Source organism: Electrona antarctica (assembly GCF_951216825.1).
Source record: "Electrona antarctica genome assembly, chromosome: 13".
Classification (NCBI taxonomy): domain Eukaryota; kingdom Metazoa; phylum Chordata; class Actinopteri; order Myctophiformes; family Myctophidae; genus Electrona; species Electrona antarctica.
This window is the reverse complement of record NC_136794.1, coordinates 19,166,679-19,185,123: the sequence shown is the minus strand read 5'-3', so window position 1 is coordinate 19,185,123 and position 18,445 is coordinate 19,166,679. Positions and strand designations below refer to the sequence as shown.

At 42.5% G+C, this 18,445-nt stretch overlaps 1 protein-coding gene across 1 annotated transcript in view; it reads left to right on the top strand.

Annotated features, from left to right (window-relative positions):
- Positions 1-496: 496 nt before the first annotated feature.
- The window catches only part of agps (alkylglycerone phosphate synthase), a 37,198-nt gene continuing 19,249 nt past the window's right edge, over positions 497-18,445 (top strand). Inside the window, exons 1-10 of the mRNA XM_079517454.1 lie at positions 497-774; positions 7,359-7,448; positions 9,225-9,315; positions 9,405-9,525; positions 9,773-9,847; positions 11,005-11,076; positions 11,379-11,458; positions 13,495-13,575; positions 14,735-14,860; positions 15,971-16,079. Of these exons, the coding sequence (XP_079373580.1) occupies positions 587-774; positions 7,359-7,448; positions 9,225-9,315; positions 9,405-9,525; positions 9,773-9,847; positions 11,005-11,076; positions 11,379-11,458; positions 13,495-13,575; positions 14,735-14,860; positions 15,971-16,079 (1,033 nt within the window). The 5' untranslated portion in view covers positions 497-586. The remainder of the gene's footprint in view (positions 775-7,358; positions 7,449-9,224; positions 9,316-9,404; positions 9,526-9,772; positions 9,848-11,004; positions 11,077-11,378; positions 11,459-13,494; positions 13,576-14,734; positions 14,861-15,970; positions 16,080-18,445) is intronic.

The following is an 18,445-nucleotide window of genomic DNA, read 5'->3' as shown; positions in this document are numbered from 1 at the left end:
CTGATTCACCAGAACACCCGAAATTACATCTATTCTGTTAAAACTTTTCTGGGGGCCCCCAGACCCCCCAAAAACTAGATTCTTACAGGACAATGTTGGCACGCCGTAGCCCTGCTTATACATGCTGTTTAAATACTGTTTCATACATGCTAGTAAGGCTACAGTTTAATTATAGCACTGCCACGATGCAAGGAGAGCATTGCACAATTTCACATGGGTAATTAAAGACGGACAGACAGACAGACAGACAGAGCTTTGGTTCCATAACTTCCATTGCAGTTAAATATAATCAATATGCTGCATATAGTTCATTTCAGTAGTAAAGTTGAGCAAGCATACATTTCAGGATTTGATGAAGACTAGCTTATATGGTGAAACATCATTATAACATCAACATTCCAAACGGCATGGCACAATATTTAGTAGGCTCAGTCACACTCGCACATCCCAGTAGATTTGGAGTAGCCTCGGCAACCTTAAGTAGAGTATGAATTGCAATGCATGACGGGACACAGTATGAGAGTACCTCAGGCCAGTACGCTAACCTCTGACAGACGCTCCCTCCCTTCACAAACACGGAAGCAGCATGGCGTCAAACGGCAGCTCCGACACCGACAGCCAGCGGATCAAAGCACAGCAAAGACTGAGGATAATTGCAGGACATTTACAACAGAGACCTGTGGATGGAGGTTCGGCTGTGGTAGCCGTTGAGTGCAAGGCAGAGGGAAACAAGACAAATGTCGCCAGCAGTACGAGGACAGTGCCAAGGAGGAGGTAAAGAGGAAGCGGTGGATGCAGATGTGTGGAGTCTTTAGCACATCATTTATCAATTAGCTCTAACGATTCTTCATGTCATGCATTGATTCCGCTGGTCCCCTCTTGTTTCAAGCTGTTGCGACTTGGGACAGATCAGTGCACACATCGGTTAGCCTTAGTTAGCCCGTTAGCTCAAACACAAGTGACCATTCATCCACTTTCAGTCTGGAGTGGGTGCGGCTGGACCCCTTGCTAACGTTCAGTGACTGTCAGTGTCCATTTGATCGTTTACCGATGAATATCTAACCTAACGTTACTCACCGTTGTTACTTTGAGGTACTGGTACACTATTACTTTGTAGTTTGAATTGTGTTGCTGCTTAGCCAGTTATGTTTCATCTTCTCGTTCTGTAGCAGATACAGAGTAGCTGGTGGATTCAAGTGACTTGCTTCATCTTTACAATTCTAAATTGAACTCAATAATAGACTCATTGATTGTTTCTCAGTCAAGTGGCTGACATGTCAGACTGACATGTTATAACTACTGTACTACTAAGGGTTATCTGATATTCTGTTAATTATTTATATCGTGTAAATCAGTGCACTTACATCTATTGCTTTTATTTGTTTACTTTAACTATTTGCACATCGACGTGTGTTTATTGAATTTAGGAAATTCACCAAAAGTTTAGTAGGCCTATAAACTTTTCCATCTTTAAAACTGATCTGAATCTGATTGGCTGAGATGGTGGTCTGACTTTCAACCTATGAGGCGCTTTTTGAGTGGAAGAAGTGACCACGCTGCACTGACATCTAGTGTCAGTGCAGTGCATCTAGTGTCAGCCTCAGATAAAAGTAAAGTTTAATTTATAAAATAACCTATTTAAACACAGCTGGTGGAATAAGGAATTCCCATTGGGAATTGACACCTTGTTCTGGTCGACATGACATTCTCATATTAAAGTAAAAACACGTCTAGATACAGTCTATTCCACCAAAATGATTTGGCCCATTTTATTACGTGGAGAAGGCTGGATCAAGGGCCCATTGTTTACAGTCGCCAATAAAACAAAACAACTATATCATATTTTGAATTGATTATGCTTTAGTTCAACTCTCCCCCTGTTTTTTCCCTTTCTTTATGTGGTGTCTGGACAGTTGTGGAAATGCTACTTTTCTGATTGGTTTGGTGTTTTTTTGGTAGCCTGATTCACCAGTTTAGTGGGGTCTCTAAAATGTAACGTAAGTAGGTGTGTCTTCAGTTGATATATATATATTTTTTGCATACAGTAATCTGTTGCCTCTGTTATGAGTTTTGCATATTTTGGGAAGTCTGAAGTTTAGAAATTCCACAAAAAAGGGAGTAGGGTAAAAGGGAGTAGGGTAAAAGGGGGTAGGGTAAGCTTGCCTGATTGAGTCATCATTATTAGAAAATGTGCCCGCCACTACCCATTGATTGAATACTTTATTCATAGTCAGTCAGAAATGTAAACAGTACAGAGTACAGTCAAACACTTAAAGGATATCACTGAAAAGTCCTTGCGGTTTAGTTTCCATTCAGGTCCTGGGTATTCAATTCATAATCATCGCATGAAAAATAAAAACAAATGTAAATCATCACAAACGATAATAAAAATCACACTTGTGTGAACTGAGCGGTGCAACTATATATTTATTGTTATAGTTACTGTACTGTTCTGTACTGTGCTCTGTAGTGTACTGTGATCTGTACTGTACTTTGATTTGAAAAGACATGTACAGGTTGGGGAAAAAAGGAAGGAGTTCATAAACTTCATAAAGAAGTGGGGGGTAGTCACTTGACTAAGGGAGCGATCGTTTTTTTGGCCTGCTGAAAGGTGGATTTTCAGGCCTGTTTTAAAGGATGCCAGTGATTTGCATTTTTTGAGGGAAGGGGTCAGGGCATTCCAAACTTGGGGTGGTGGTCCCTGGTTCACAATCAGTTGAAAATGTAAAACCCCCATTTTAGTGGGAAGCCTGATTCACCAGTTTACTGGGGTGTCTAAAATGTAACCTTTGAGACAACTAGGCGTGTCTTAAGTTATTTTTAGGGGCTTTTTCTGCCTTTTTTGATAGGTTGAAAGTAGACAGGAAAAGGAAGACCCTACGGCAAAGGCCGCAGGGAGTCGAATCCGCGGCATGCCGTCAGGCTGGCTCAGCAGCCTAGGTGCCCGGACAGTTGAGCTAACCGTCCGGGAACTAGGCGTGTCTTGAGAGTTGATTAAAAAAATGTTTCATATGTTTGTAATCCGTTGCCTCTGGTATGACTTTTGCCCCAATGCACTGCACACCAATGATTTGTAACACAGTGATTGCAACTTGCAAATACTTGACCTTGACCTGTTCCAAGTCGTCAGAGTTTTGGGATAATGTTGCAAGTGGTTGCAAGTTGCAACTAGTTGTGTTGCAACTCATTTTTGGACTGGGAAACTCATTCAAACTAATCTATCTGTGTTGCATAACCAACATGGAGGTTCACTGTTGAACTGTCAGCACCGAAGTCTGACGTCAATATCGGCAGAGGGCGCTGGGCGCTAGGTCCACGGGTTCATGTACTTTTTATTTGCATGGTAAGAATAGGGGATTTTAGATCGTCTCATATAAGAACTGTGATTGAAAAATAAGTAAATCATCCTGGCTGTTTCACTCATATGAATATGAAGAATCAACTGACTGTGAGAAAACGCTAATGTTACTGCTGCAGTGCTGCTGAATTAGTTACATTTTGTAGCAGATTGTATCAAATATTATGAGGGACTGACTGTCATAAACTACAGTATACAGAGAGACCTCCCCGACAATATCGCAGAGACAGTTTGTTTATTTTTGGACCACAATGCTTATATGAGACGATTTTAAGATGACCCCATGTTATTCTCCATAAAAACGCCGGGACAACGCTCCACACGTCCCAAACTCTTCTCCCTTCTGGCCCCAAAACTGTGGAATGCACTCCCTGTTGCAATCAGAACTGCAGCATCACTCCCAATCTTCCGCCGTAGTCTGAAGACCCACCTTTTCAGACTCCATCATGGCCCATAGCACTTGTCCTACCCCTTAGATAGCACTTTTTAGACTTAGATAGCATTTGAAACAGACTTATAGCATGTCATGTAGACAGCACAATAATTGCATTGTATAATAGCATAGTATAGTATGTATAGTTAATATGTATAGTGTCATTATATAGATATGTTCTAGTCACGTTCTTAGCTTACGCATGTTTCTTGATAAATGCATTTTATACATGTGATGTATTCCCATACTTTTGTTCTTGCCTAATGTAAGTCTCTCTGGATTAAGAGCGTCTGCTAAATGCCTAAATTGTAAATTGTAAATAGAGAGAAACTTCCATGAACCAGGGGATAAGCGAGTGACGTCAGGACTTCGGTGCTCTATTAACCACCACTTAAGGCCTATGTTACTTAATTGTATGGCGTAGATAGCTTAGCTGATTTACAAGTTCGCAATTCGTTGCAATGTGATGAGTTCTAAACTTGTACATATTCCTAAACGTAACTTAAGTAAACAATGCATTTCAATAGGATTGGAGTGTTTTTTTTGCAGAAATCTGCAAATGGCAGGAAACTGCTCCATTCCCATTGAAATGCATTGGCAGAATCCTCCCTCATAGGTAGAATAAAAGTGCGGTGACATGTGACTGTGCTCTAAACGGTAAACCTAACCTTAAACTCAGTAAAACTGTGCCAAAACCTAACCTTATTCCTAAACTTAACCCCAGAAAAACAATGCGCAACGGCATTAAAAAAAAAAAAGTAAGATATTTTTTTGGCTTTTTCTGCCTTTTATTGATAGTTTGAAAGTAGACTGACTGGAAATGGGGAGATAGATGGCCGGGAAGACGCGGCAAAGCGGGCGGGATCGGGAGTCAAACCCGCACCACACCATCAGGCTGGCCCAGCAGCCTAGGTGCCGGACGGTTGAGCTAACCGTCCGGGCCACTTATAATCTTATTCTTAGTAAAACAAATATAAGAATTCAAGAACCACCCCACAGAGCAGTTGGCGAGCATTCCAGTAAGCGTGTTTTTAAGGTGAGCATTCCAGTTACTGTGTGTTTTTTAATGTGAATGTGAGCATTCTGGTTACCGCTGGGGTTAATGGGAAGCGTAGAGAAAATGTGATATCAAATATCAACAGTGCGTGCACGACTGGAGTGAGTCACGACACTTAAGTTACACACACGTGTACTCTTTTTATTGGTGACAATAAGACACACAGTCAGAGAGCGGGACTACCTTTTTTGCTGAGCCTGGGAGCTTATGGTCGCTGATGAGGTGCTTGTTTTACAGGTTAGGTTTCTGGTTTAAGGACGTTTTGTACCATACTATTGTATGAGTACAGAACAAAGAATGTTTGCTTTCGCCATCTTTGTTGAAGAAGAGTCTGGGCAATTAAGATTTAGTCTTACTAGAAGTACTAAAAGTTTCTCAATCTTATATTTAGATTTAGTCTGGCTTAATCTAGTCACCTCTGAAGTAGGTGTCTGTCTTTGAGGGGATTAAGTCCGCCCATTAGTGTCAACCTCAGACCATCAGATCATGGTCTGATTTTGAATCTAAATGGCTTTGTGTTTCTGCTATTGTCCTGGCTCTGCTCTAATTGAGAGCAATTCAGAGGTTTAGGATTCAATGGTTTGTTTACTACCCTGTTCCCTGTAATGGATTGGTATTGTTTAAGCCTTGTGGAAATGTGCATGGTGTTTAATTTTAAAATCCACTGCTTCTCTGCATATCTTTTTTTTGTGAGGTTAGGGTTAGGCATAGTTTTTGTGAGGTTATATTATTACCCCGGTCCCCACCCTACTAGTAGTAGCCCGTCGCTGGATAACGAGCGCCGGCTACTACTAGTAGGACTACTCGGCAAAAAAGAGTCCCGTCAGAGAGCCTTAGATCAGGTCACGACCAGCAGTATGTGACTGATTGGTAATTAGTCCTACACCACTATCCCTGTCCATGGATAAAAGCTGACCATACATTCAATGTGCCCTCCGTGCATTTGCTGCCCTTTTGCGTATAAATCATCTGTCAGTACCTGTGCCATCTCTGACAGGGCATCATTGGAAGGAAGGATTCATGAAAAGTATAATTCAGTGTGTCTCTGTTTCTGCTCCAGACACTAATTTATAGTGAACTCTGCAGTGACGGGGATTAATCTTTATCATTGCTTTCATGCCACTATGTTGACATCCCATCCTAAGTGAGTCATGACTTATGGTCTCTCTCTGAGCATGCTGGTAGAGTAGTGTTTCTTATTTGTGCATGTGAAATCTAGTGTTTATAGGCTATATTTAGCCTTCCCCATTTACATGAAAGCAGGCATGATAATGCAGTGCCTTTTTTAATTATAGACTGTCGTACGTAGATCGGTGTCACTCACTGAAGTCTGCTTTAAGTTGCATAACGCTAATATCATGCAACAATGAATTAATCCATAAACTAATCAGCTCTAGCATACTTGTTTATTTACACTCTGTGTTAAATCCACGCTCCAGATTTGACTGTGGCAGTGGCCTTATGAACCATTATCATTAATGTTTCCCCCCCACTGCAGGGCTAGTGGGTGGTGGTGAAGTGTGGATTCTGGTGGATTAGGCTAGCCTAGCTATGTTGTTTGCTCAGTTTTAATGTGCTGCTCCCGGTCCTGCCGTTAACGTTGCCATGACAACAGGCTGTGGTTACCAGCAGTGCTCTATAAGTCTAGGGTTTTTTCAGATGGTATACCATATTCCCTGCGAGACATGCGCACGTTTAGGCTATATGCTCGGACATGGTCAATGGATGAAATGATTAGCAGACAGTATGCGCTTTTTTCCAAAAACCTCGGCACGGTATACTACGTATACGATAGACCACACCACTGGTTGCCAGTGTGTGGAGCTCTGTATAGTACCTAGCACCATATTCCCTGGATGCTAGCTACTATACAAGTGTAAACTAACTAGTTACTAGGTGTAACTATCTGCAACCTCACAGACTGTACGTTTGCCAATAGCCATCTCTGCCACAAGGGAATGGAATGACTCACAGCCAGATGAAGGAAAATCTCTGGAAAGAGTATTATCAAAGATTCAGACTTTTCTTTTTTTCTTTTTTTGCATGTTTGCCTGATGTATTTTGAAAACTGTTTAATGGTAGTAAAGGTCATGGACATTATGTGATTAATTTGTACTTTGTACCCATTTTTACGTAAACTTTATTTACTTTGTTGACTGGGGTCCCCCAGTGGGGTCTTCTACCCTATACTTGGTCCCCTAATTATTTGGCCTCTACACCAAATAATCATATCGTATATGTTGAGATGCATTATTTGAATGTTTGCCTATTATAACCTTTCCAGAATAGGGACGCTATGGTTCACGACACGTAGTTAAAAAGGCCTGTTAACCAATGACAACATTGCACCGTAGCTTCTAGCATGCCTACTGATTATTCTCCTGACATTATTGACCTCCACAATAGCATCTTGTATCATTTTCACTTCTGCTATTATTATTCCATGCCCCCGCAACGGTGCCAACTGCATGAGCCATCATCTTAACATTGCCAATCTTTGTTTCCCACAGGCATGAGGTTATGAAATGGAATGGTTGGGGTTACAGCGATTCTAAATTTTTCTTCAACAAGAAGGGTCAAGCTGAATTCACTGGCAAAAGGTAGTACTATGCTATTACATTTATCTTTTTGACATGTTTAGGCAAATGATTTAGGAAGACATTAATACCATATCATTGACTAACATTGTTAATCTTATTTTGATGTGGAAAATGCAACCTTGTTGACTGTAACCTTATTCCAGGCACACATTTACTGTATTTCCACACTAAAGTACAAGCCGCCAGCCAGGTATGCAATATACATTTTCGGAAGCCACATTTCCAGCTATGATGGTGCTGAAACCCTGCTCTTCTCCTACACTCACAAGAATGTGGTGCTACTGCCATCTAGTGGTTGGCATTTGAATTGATCATTGTCAACTGAGAAGGTCACTGTCAGATTGTTAGCCGGTCTTCTATTCTGTTGCTAACAGCAGGATGGTGTGCCCCTTAGCCCATTCATACACTTTAAAATAGATGGAACCTGTTACTAACTATTAATATATATTTAGGAGCTGTTATTAAACATCGCCTCCAGAGCCAAGAAGAAGTTTTCAGTTTGTGTCTGTTTGTGGGTGTGCAAGGGCAAAAGCTATTTCCTCATTTGTAGTGACACGCAGTACAATCCTCTGTGTGATCTTAGATATCCTCTGTGTGATCTTAGATATCAGAGTGCAAAAATGGACCAAATGGACCATGATTGCCTAATAACATCTGTTGACCCGTAAAGAAGGTCCATTTGAGTCCATTTTGCACTCCGAGTTAAACTAGTACCAAGGCTTTTACTGTGAAGAATTGGCTTCAGTTAACAATGGTTCCAGAATGGATCGCTCTTTTTATTTGGCATCTTCTGTTCTACACCTTTTATCTCTGTCAGCAGCAGAGGCACCAGCAGAGATGGGTCTTGTTTTTGTAATCATGATGTATGTTTTCTTGAACAGACAGGCCTGCCTGTCAGGCTGCAAACACAGGGATCTGATACACTGTGTGCCTGACGAGCTGCATTTTGAGTAATACATCAAATGGAACAGGATGTTGCAAAGCAAATAGATTCCCTTTTTTTCTTTTACTTTTATTTTTTCTTTTGTTTAGCTATTGACCTAAAACAACGTTTTAGTGTTTTTATGCTCAGGCACATCTCAACTGAAGAGCAACGTGGGCCACATTACAGTAGCCCAGGCTGAATGGAAGTGAATATTCTCCTCCGCCTCCTGCCTCTCCCCCTCAGCTCGCTGTGACAGAGGCTGTTTTCATTATAGGGCGTGCTTCATGGTCGCTTGGACAAAAGCAGACAACAGTCCCCCTGACGGGGTGGCCCTGGCTGTGCCAGCAGCTCAATTACGCAAGGGCTGCTCCGAGCTATCGCACGGACAGCACCGCCGCTGATGCTCAGCTCTGCTTGGCCAATAACCGCACACTCCATTCTTATTAGACACAGGGCTTCGACCAGTCACACACTGAAACACATTTAGCAAAGGAACATATGGTTTTGTCTTCGTGCAAGCAATAACCAGCATACAACACTAAACTTGATTTCGGGTATCTTTTTTTTTAATGTTGTAGTAGGGCTGGGTGATATGGACAAAATCTAATATCACAATATGTTTGGCCAAACACAACAATATTAATATTATGATAATATCCAATTCATTTTTGTATGTTTTGAAAAAATAGCAGTTCTGTGAACTTCTGTAAATCGCCTTTTTGTTTGTTTTGGAAATCTTTGAAAGTATAAAATACTGGACGCTGTCTATTCTAATATCATGAGATCAATATTATTGATTGTCTAGCCCTATCTTGTAGCAACATTTTTGTTTTGTTTCCCACATGTTCTAGGTATAGGGTGAGTGGTATGATCCTGCCTAGTCTGAAAGACTGGTTTGAAGGCACATTTGGAGCCAGTTTACAGCATAAATCTCCATCAGCAGTGAGTGTAAATCAGGCTTATTCCCCGAATCCTCTGTAAATCACAGCACTAGTTAGTTAGCTAAGCTTCAATACCTTCTTTTGTTTCAGCCGGTTCTCAATGCTAGTGCCATATCGCCTCCCATCCTTAACGAGGCCTTTGTGGAAGATATAAAATCCACGGGTATTCCCTTCTCCCAAGATGCAGAGGACCGGGTGTTCCGGGCCCACGGTGAGGCATGCTGGGAAGGGGCTGGTCCAAGTCCAATCCTTTTGATGCCGTCACTCATCAAAAATAACTCATTTGAAATCGGTTATTTTTGTTGAGTGACACTGACTGTTGTACGATAAAGTAGAAGTTTGTTTTAAGAGTCACATGAGACTTTTTACTCCATAATTATTAATGCTACTATAAATCATTATGTTCAGATTTGTGTGATTTCTTATTCTGTGATAATTGATTATGGATTGTCCTACAGGCCACTGCGTACATGAGATCTTCGCTCTACGTGAGGGGAGATTTGGCCGTGTTCCAGACCTCGTACTATGGCCAAGTGAGTTCAGAATCTGTCATTGCTGTTTTCTATTCTTTGTCTTATTGTTGGACCCATTTTCTTTTTCATCTCTTCTGCCACGCTACGCAGTTGATCTCCCTGTTGGCTCAGGTGATTTAAAGGGTTTAATCTCTGCAGAGGCGAGGGGATATTAATATGTATGAGTGGAGCCTTAATAAGAAGCGTCAGGGGGAGGACGGTTGACACCCAATACCACACACTCTGGCCCAGCACAGTTCCACCCATGAATTATGATCCTGAGATTGGTTTGCCGTCGTTATGGCTGCCACTATTTTATCATGCAAATGAGACTTGACTAATGGCTGAAACTTGATTAGCAGGCTCCAGAATGGGCAGGAAATCACAACTGGCTTTCCGACTGGAGAAGGTCCCAATTGTGTGTGTGTGTTTGCATTTTATTTTGGGGTTTTTAAGCCTACACACAACACACACGCACATGCAATTTCACCTCCAGTGTAGCCTGTAGTTTTTGAGTATGTGTAATTTGCATTCCAGAGTAGAAGCTCAAAGTCTGCTGCTGTATAATTTTAGAATGGGGGGGTTAGTCTGTTGAACTGTAATCCACAGGCTACAGCCTTGTGTTTAATTGGACGGCAGAACGTGTTAGAGTGGAGGCATTTCTCACTGGCTCACAAAGCGCTTGAGGCTACTCAAGCACATCCATGTAGGTGGATACCCCCCCTACTCACCAGTCCAGTGTGAATGGATGTGGGGGCTGTGATTGGTCCAAGTACCTTCATATTGATCCAGCACATCTCACCCCAGAGACCTTAGCTTCATGCTTTCTGATTCCATCTCAAGAATGAATGCCTCAGGCAAGTCTCAGCCATCGTTGCCTTGAAGCTTCCCTGCCTATCTTCTTGTCTTCTTTAATGGCTCTATGCATGTTTATTGTCTTCCTTAGTCTTACTGTTGTGGGTCACTTTTCCTTTGCTACTTGTATTAGTAGTACTACTAACTACTTGTAAGTTGTAATTGAATTGGCTTGTATGCAAGTATGATGTTGGAGCAAAATGGCCGACCTGTCAATATGGTCCAAGTCAATGCCACTGTCATGGTTTGTGTCACGTGATGGCAAATATTATGCAATGTTATTGCTGTGCTTCACTACACTACTGTAATGCATACCTTCACAGACTGCCACAATGACGTGTTGAAAATTGTGGATCTGGCATGCAAACACAATGTTTGTGTGATTCCCTTTGGAGGTGAGTTTCTGTTCTTTCCAAAAAGTTTTAATCATTATATAATGTGTAAATGTGTTTTTACATGTTCTTTATCACTGTGAATGTAAATATTTGAGCTTTCGTCTGTGTCTCCTCCTTAGTGCTTTCTGAAGTCACAGATATTATGAATGACGAATGTATTTATCAGCTAACGACTATTCTATTGCTTGCAGTGCCATTTTATAAAATGTACCAACAGATGTCAAATTAAGAAGCCCTGTTGAAAAATGCAGCTGGTCAAGTGATGAATGTCTTATATTGTCACACATTGTTCTTTTAACCAGGAGGGACCAGTGTCTCTAGTGCCCTAGAGTGCCCCCAAGAGGAGACCCGCTCAATTGTCTCTCTGGATACCTCACAGATGGTAGGTAATTGTTGGACTGTACTGTATAAAATGCACCAGTTGTGGGGCGTGAGGGTGTGCACTGTGCTCACCCCATCACCATGGAGACGGTTGTGGCGTTTAAAAAAACCTCCTGCAGGTAGTGGAGCTGTGAGAACTAGTGTGTTACTCCATGTTTTACGCTCAACCTCCTCACTGTCGGGTGAAAACAAGCGTATGGCTACTCCATGTGTATCGTAGAAGATGTGATTGTCTCTACGCCAGCGGCGTCGAGTCCGGGTGTGCTTGAGGGCTGAAGCACCAACTGACACAATGGGCGCGTTCGGAAATAGCGCACTGAGCGCACTGTGCAATGCAACCTAATAGGCGAGTGCTGGGGGGCGGGGCGGGAGGGCACCCACTGCCATTATAAGAACTTTCCGTGCCTGCTCTACGCTCTCCCTAGACTGATAGTGGAGGTTAACAGAGTCAGGGACAGTGATGTGTATTGGATAAACGACTAAATTGGAGAGGGAAACAAATTGTAGAATGAAACCTTTATGACTCTCATGCTAGAAATAAATATTAATATTTGAAATTGCTCTGAATTGCTTTTCAACTAATTTACACATGCAGTCAAGCCATAGAAAGTTTGCTTCATTATTCATTTTTCACTATCGGTATCTGAGGTCCTACATTTTGTTATACAATTGTTGTTGAACCGTTGTTTGCCGTACCATTGTGAATGCGACGGTTATCATGCTTGATGATGACAAAAACATTGTACTAGTACAGTATAGCCCTTTGATCTGGCATGCAGGGACATGATATATATGCTGCCCGGATACTGGCAGCCGACCAGTTAGGAAGTAGCTGACATTGACACCGGTGACCAGAGTGCTGTGTCAAGGGTCAGAGGTGAGACAGTTCCAAGGAAAGCACATGAAAGCAGGAACATGGCAGGAACACACTCTTTACTACCTCTGGCGAATAATTGATTGCAGGTGTGAAGCAAGCTCAAGCTGTGTAGGTGTAGGCCTCGTGCCCAACGTCTAATATAAGCGTGGTTTCTGTGGGATTGAATGTTAAATGGGGGTTAACCTTGAGGAGCCTAACTTGTGTCACCTCCCCACCAGCCCATCTGCCCAAAAAACATGTTTGATCTAATTCGCTTAAAGGTGCTTTGAAAGCTATTTTGTGGTTGAAACAAAAACATTTTGGTAAAAGGTTAAATCCCTATATTCCGCTAATCATTGGTATTGACTAGAATGTTTGTTCAGTAACGGGTCTCTCCAGCTCTTTAGTAGAAATAAAATGTTCAGGTGGGACACCAGTTCCATCCAATCAAGGATAATTTATCAGCTTGTGGTTTAATAATTCCAATTTTGTCAGCATTTTTTTCATCACTTGCAATTTAATTTGTTTTGTATCCTGTATGAGTTCTTTCTCCTGATTGGAGGAAATTGGTATCTTGACCTGAAAATGTATTTTCAGGTCAAGATACCAATTTGTAGATTACTAAAGAGCTGGAGACACAGGAAGACCCCAGTTACTAAAGAGCTGGAGACATGGGAAGACCCCAGTTACTGAACAAACACTATAGCAATTGTATGGCTATTCATGTTATTTTAACAAAAGAACAATCACTTGACAGTTTCTTCCTATACAACTGTGTTAATCAACTCTGAGATTTGTACACTCGGAGTGTAAAAATGGATACTGAGGAATATACACTTTTAAATGTTTTGCTGTATAGATAAGGCCTCAGTAACTAGAGAGCAATTTAGGACAGTAACTTAATTGGTGAAGGCATTTTTAGATTGCAGAAGACTGCATTGGGAATATACTGTCGGCGCAACTACGTTTTCATTAATATCTGCTCCTTCTTCTAACCTGTATCAGATGGTTGGCCTCAATGGCTGCTTTTCATTTTGGATAAACTCAAAAGGCATTCTCAAGGGATTTTCTTTTATGTTCCTCTGCATAAACTATGTTGGCTGAGGCCTGAGTAATGAAAGTTTATGACCTCATCAGTCATGTCTATTTTTTTCCCCTCTTTTTTTGTTGTTTATCTGCAGAACCGCATATTGTGGATTGACGAGAAGAATTTAACTGCCCATGTTGAGGCTGGCATCGTTGGTCAGGATTTGGAGAGATTAGTAAGTACTATCCGAAAGTATCCGTCACCATCCAAATTGTTGAGCCATTTCATATCATACATTATAAAAGTGTGCGCCAATGAGTATGCTCTGTTTTAACCACTTGAACCCTAGCATCCCTATTCTGAGCAAGTCATATTAGGGGAACATTCTTCAAAAATAGCAGATCTACAAGTTTGCGACATTGTAAACTTGTAGGTCTGCTATATTTGGTGAAGAGCTGTGGTGTAGAGGGAAAAAGGTGGGGGCTTAGTGTAGACCTGTGTGGGTCTCCGGTCAACTATATAGGGTTTAAGTGGTTCACTATATTAACACGCTCCAATCAGCTCTGTGCTCAGTGGACCCGACTGCGCTCTGTGCTGAGTTCCGCCGAGGAGCAGAGCACTGAAGGGTAGAGATTAGAGATTGAGGCAGCGGCTGTGAGCAGATGGCACCATCAAGCTAATTCAGAAAAATGGAGAAGGCGTTTGATGTAGAGGAACGTGTGAGCTGCATCTCAAACAGTCTACCTTTTGCGTTTTGTCGCCGGGACCTTTTTTGATGGAGCAGATGGGTCTGCATTAAAAACTGCCTTCCAGGGGAGTGGTGCAATAAAACAGCGGCTGATTTTACCCTCCTCTCGTAATCAATGCCCCTGGCAGGGGGCTGGAGGCTCTGATACCCTGAGGTCTTATTTATTTATAAGATGTTGCCATTCTTCTGGGGTACCTCTTGCTTGATAACCAAGCAATGTTGTCGGGTCTGAGTATCTGTATTCACTTCGTGGGAAAAAGTACATTTGACATAACCACTCAAGGCAGATCTACAAGTTCACGACACATAACATGTGAGCTTGTAGATCGGCTATTTTTTGGCAAAGATATTTGGTGTAGGTGGAAAAAGGAGGTCCAAGTTCAGAGTCAACTCTGGTCCAATTTACTAAGTATTACAGTAGGGACTAGGGACATAACGGGTTTTATTCCATAGTGGAGAAAGATGGCATTTTCTGAGCAATACAGTGTATTGTATCAAATTCAACAGCAGAGTTGGACCTGTCCCCCGTCCCCTCGTAATTAAAAAATAAATGTTCTGGTTCCACACGTCATGTTTCTGCTTTCATCTTTTTGCTTACTATTTGAACTTATAAAGTATAAACTAATTCCAGCCCTTCTCTCCATAGCTCAATGAAAGCGGCTACTGTACAGGCCATGAGCCAGACTCCATGGAGTTCAGCTCCCTGGGCGGCTGGGTGGCCACCAGAGCATCCGGCATGAAGAAGAACATCTACGGCAACATTGAGGACTTGGTGCATAAACCCTTCTTTTAAATTCTTCCTTTACCACTTGAACCCCATGCATCCATATTCTGGGGGGTGGGGTGGCAGATCTACAAGTTCACGACACATAACATGTTGTGAGCTTGTAGATCGGCTATTTTTTGGCAAAGATATTTGGTGTAGGTGGAAAACGGAGGTCCAAGTTCAGAGTCTACTCTGGTCAAATTTACTAAGTATTATAGTAGGGACTAGGGACATAACGGGTTTTATTCCATAGTGGAGAAAGATGGCATTTTCTGAGCAATCCACATGTGGAGTTGTTGCTCAACACTAAAATCGGTTGCATTCACACATTCAAGGGTTAATATTGTGACATTCAGGTAGTTGTGCTGTGAATCGGGATTGGGGTTTAAAATGTTAATCTTTAACAATGTTAAATTACTGGCGGTATCTTGGTTTCCTCTGAGTTTACATTAAAACAAGAAATGATCACGTAGTGATATTTGTCAGGTGAAAGAAGCGCTATCTCTGTTGTGTTCTCCCCCCCCCCCCCTCCCCATATTAGTATGACTTATTTTAATGTGTATGTTTGTGTGTCACAACCTTGTGGCCGTTGTTTGCGTGTGCTGTCTCAGTTGTGTTCTCCCCAGCCCCCCATATTGGTCTGATTATATTTGTGTATGTTATGTTTGTGTCACAACTCACAAGCTTGTGCCTCGCAGCCGTTGTTTGCGTTCGTTTTCCGACGTTCTGTGCGTGGTTCAATGACTGTTTTGTTGTGGGCTTTACATTGGCTGCGCTGCGCTGTTTCAGCCGCGTTTGGTTTGAAGTTATATCGAGTACATCGATGCTCTTCCTTCCCCGTCACCTCGTGAGTGTGACTGTGATCATGCTTCTCTGCTGCGTTGCTCTGCACTCTGTCTGCAGCCTGCATGGCTGCCAGGGATATTTGACTCTCCCCTTCCCATTGGCAGGAGGGCAACTTTGCCGTTGCTTGGTGTCCCATTGGCCAGAGGAGCCAATCAGGTTTAGGCCGTCAGTATGACTAGGGCTAGAACAGGTCGTCTAGTTTTCATGAGCTTTCATTAGTCAGGTGGTTTCAGCTGACAAAAATATTTTTTCTGTCCTGTCACCGCTCAGGTGATCCGTGTGAAGATGGTGACTCCTCGAGGAGTGATTGAGAAGAGTTGCCAGGGTCCACGCACGTCAATGGGGCCAGACGTACACCACTTCATCATGGGCTCCGAAGGTTTGCTCATTACTGATGTTTTTCCGTGTGTGTGGGTGTGGGTGTGGGTGTGGGTGTGGGTGTTTGTGTGTGTGTGTGTGTTTTTTGGATTGGGGGGGTAACAGCAGGAGAGTTCTCATGCTGCAGGCCTGCTTAACATTAACCAGCACTGGTGGAAAAGCGCTGCAGCAGGGTGTTAGGTAGGAACCAGCATGTGTCCTCCCCACTGCAGTGCCCTGTCCTTGTGAATGCCCACAGAGAATACTGCCATATGCCAGGTCCCCCTCACATAATGAGGAGGTGCACACATTCTTGGCATCGCCATGTTAACCCATTCAGGCCTGACGTCGAAATGTAAAAAAAAAAAAGTTTTCTAAATCATGACAATTTTCGGAAAGATTTGAGGCACATTTTAACGATTTTTCAAAAATAGCAGATCTACAAGTTCATAGCGCGCCACTCGGTGGCGCGCTATGAGCTTGTAGATCTGCTATTTTTCAATGGCTAAATTATAACAATGTTTAAAACACCAAAACGGGTTCCCGCCCCAAAATGGGTTAATGGTTAATGTGGTTAAACGCTAACGTGACATGGATGCGTTCCAGGTCTCAATGGATTAAACAGCTGTGGATTACAAACTCTATATTCGCCCAACAAAGCTCAGCAATCTGCTCACGGACTATGGTGGGATTTCTGCAGAGATCTCCATTTGTACTCATTAGAATTGATTTCAGTGGATACGAAAAGCACATCTGTCGATAATTTCCAAACTGGATGCATTTAATTATGTCATAACTGCACGCAGAAATTCTGGGATTCAAACTGTGTTGGAAGGTATTACTATGTTCAAATCAAGTCGCAACTTTTTATTTTGAAGTTTAAAACATAAATGGCATTTGGAGTGCTCGAAAGTGATGATTGGGGAGTGGGACTCAAAACATGCAACAAAGGAGGAAGAAAACGACCATATGTAATATATATCTATAATAACCATATACTTTATATAGAGGGGGAGAGAGAGACAACTTAAACCTGTGGGAGGTGCAAGTCTAGTTATCAGGCATATAAATGCTAAAAAAGGTGATAGACCTTCCAAGGAAGGGACTGCACACTCCAGGGAACAGAGACAGACAACTTACTGCATCAACGTATTTATTTGCATGATGCGTTTTGCTGTGAGCTTTGTCAAGTGCTATTATAAATACAATATTTTTATTTGCATAACTTAAATTGATTCAAAACGAATTTGTGGTGCCCTCTGTTGGTGTGGTTGAGAATAACTAGCATGCATAGTTGTTGGCATAGTCGGGGCGACTGTGGCTCAAGAGGTAGAGCAGGTCGTCCAATGCTCCATGGGTCGGCGGTTCGAATCCCGGCTCCTGTCTACATGTAGAAGTGTCCTTGGGCAAGACACTGAACCCCAAATTGCTCCTGATGTGCTGGTTGGTACCTTGCATGGCTTCCGCCGCAATCGGTGTATGAATGTGTGTGTGAATGGGTGAATGTAATGCACAATCTATGTAAAGCGCCTTAGATAAAGGCGCTATATAAATGCACCATTTACCATTTACCATTTGGTGAATCCCATAAGCAGAGTTTTATGTTCGGATAAACTCCCTGAATAATAAGTTCCATGATAGGCAGTATCTTCTGCACAAGTCAGTTTGTTACTAGCAGCCATACCCTCTCTCTGTGACAGTTATATTGTCTGAGAAACTGAACAGTCTGAGGAGTTTGGAAAGATAAAGACTGGATCGTTGTGTCTCGCCCATACTGAAAGGGCTGAAGGTTGTGGAAAGTGAGAAGAAGGGACAGGACCACACATTTCTGGGAGGGTGTGTGCTCCCGGGAGGCCCACTAGGTGGATCTAGAGGTCACCACACTGCTGGGTCTCATTATAATTATCTGCTTCTTCACCCTTGTACCCCCACCCTGCAGTCTGACAGTAGGCCACCGCAACAAAGCACAGCGCCCAAGTCCTGCAACTACACTGTGCATGTTAAGTGGGAAGAACGCATGCGTTTAATCAGAAATGACTGCGAAACCTCTTGGCACTTCTCATTCGCCACACGGCAGCCACGTCTTGCCTATCTGTGACCTTGAAATAGCCTGAATGCAAAGCACTTTCCTGACCCCCTCCTTTCCACCATTTGTTAAAAGGGAATGATTGGAATAATCAATAATAATCACTCTCTCTTTGAAAGTTCTCTCAGGTGTGTGTGTGTGTGTGTGAACCTATGCCCCCTGTTCCTCTACCAGGAGGTCACATGTACAGAGGAGCTCCCTCTTGTGTTGTGTTCCCTGAACTTCCTGTCCTTGCCTCCTTGTAGACACATGTCTCTCACTCATTCTCCTGCTCCCTCACACTCCATCTCTCTTGCTCCTCC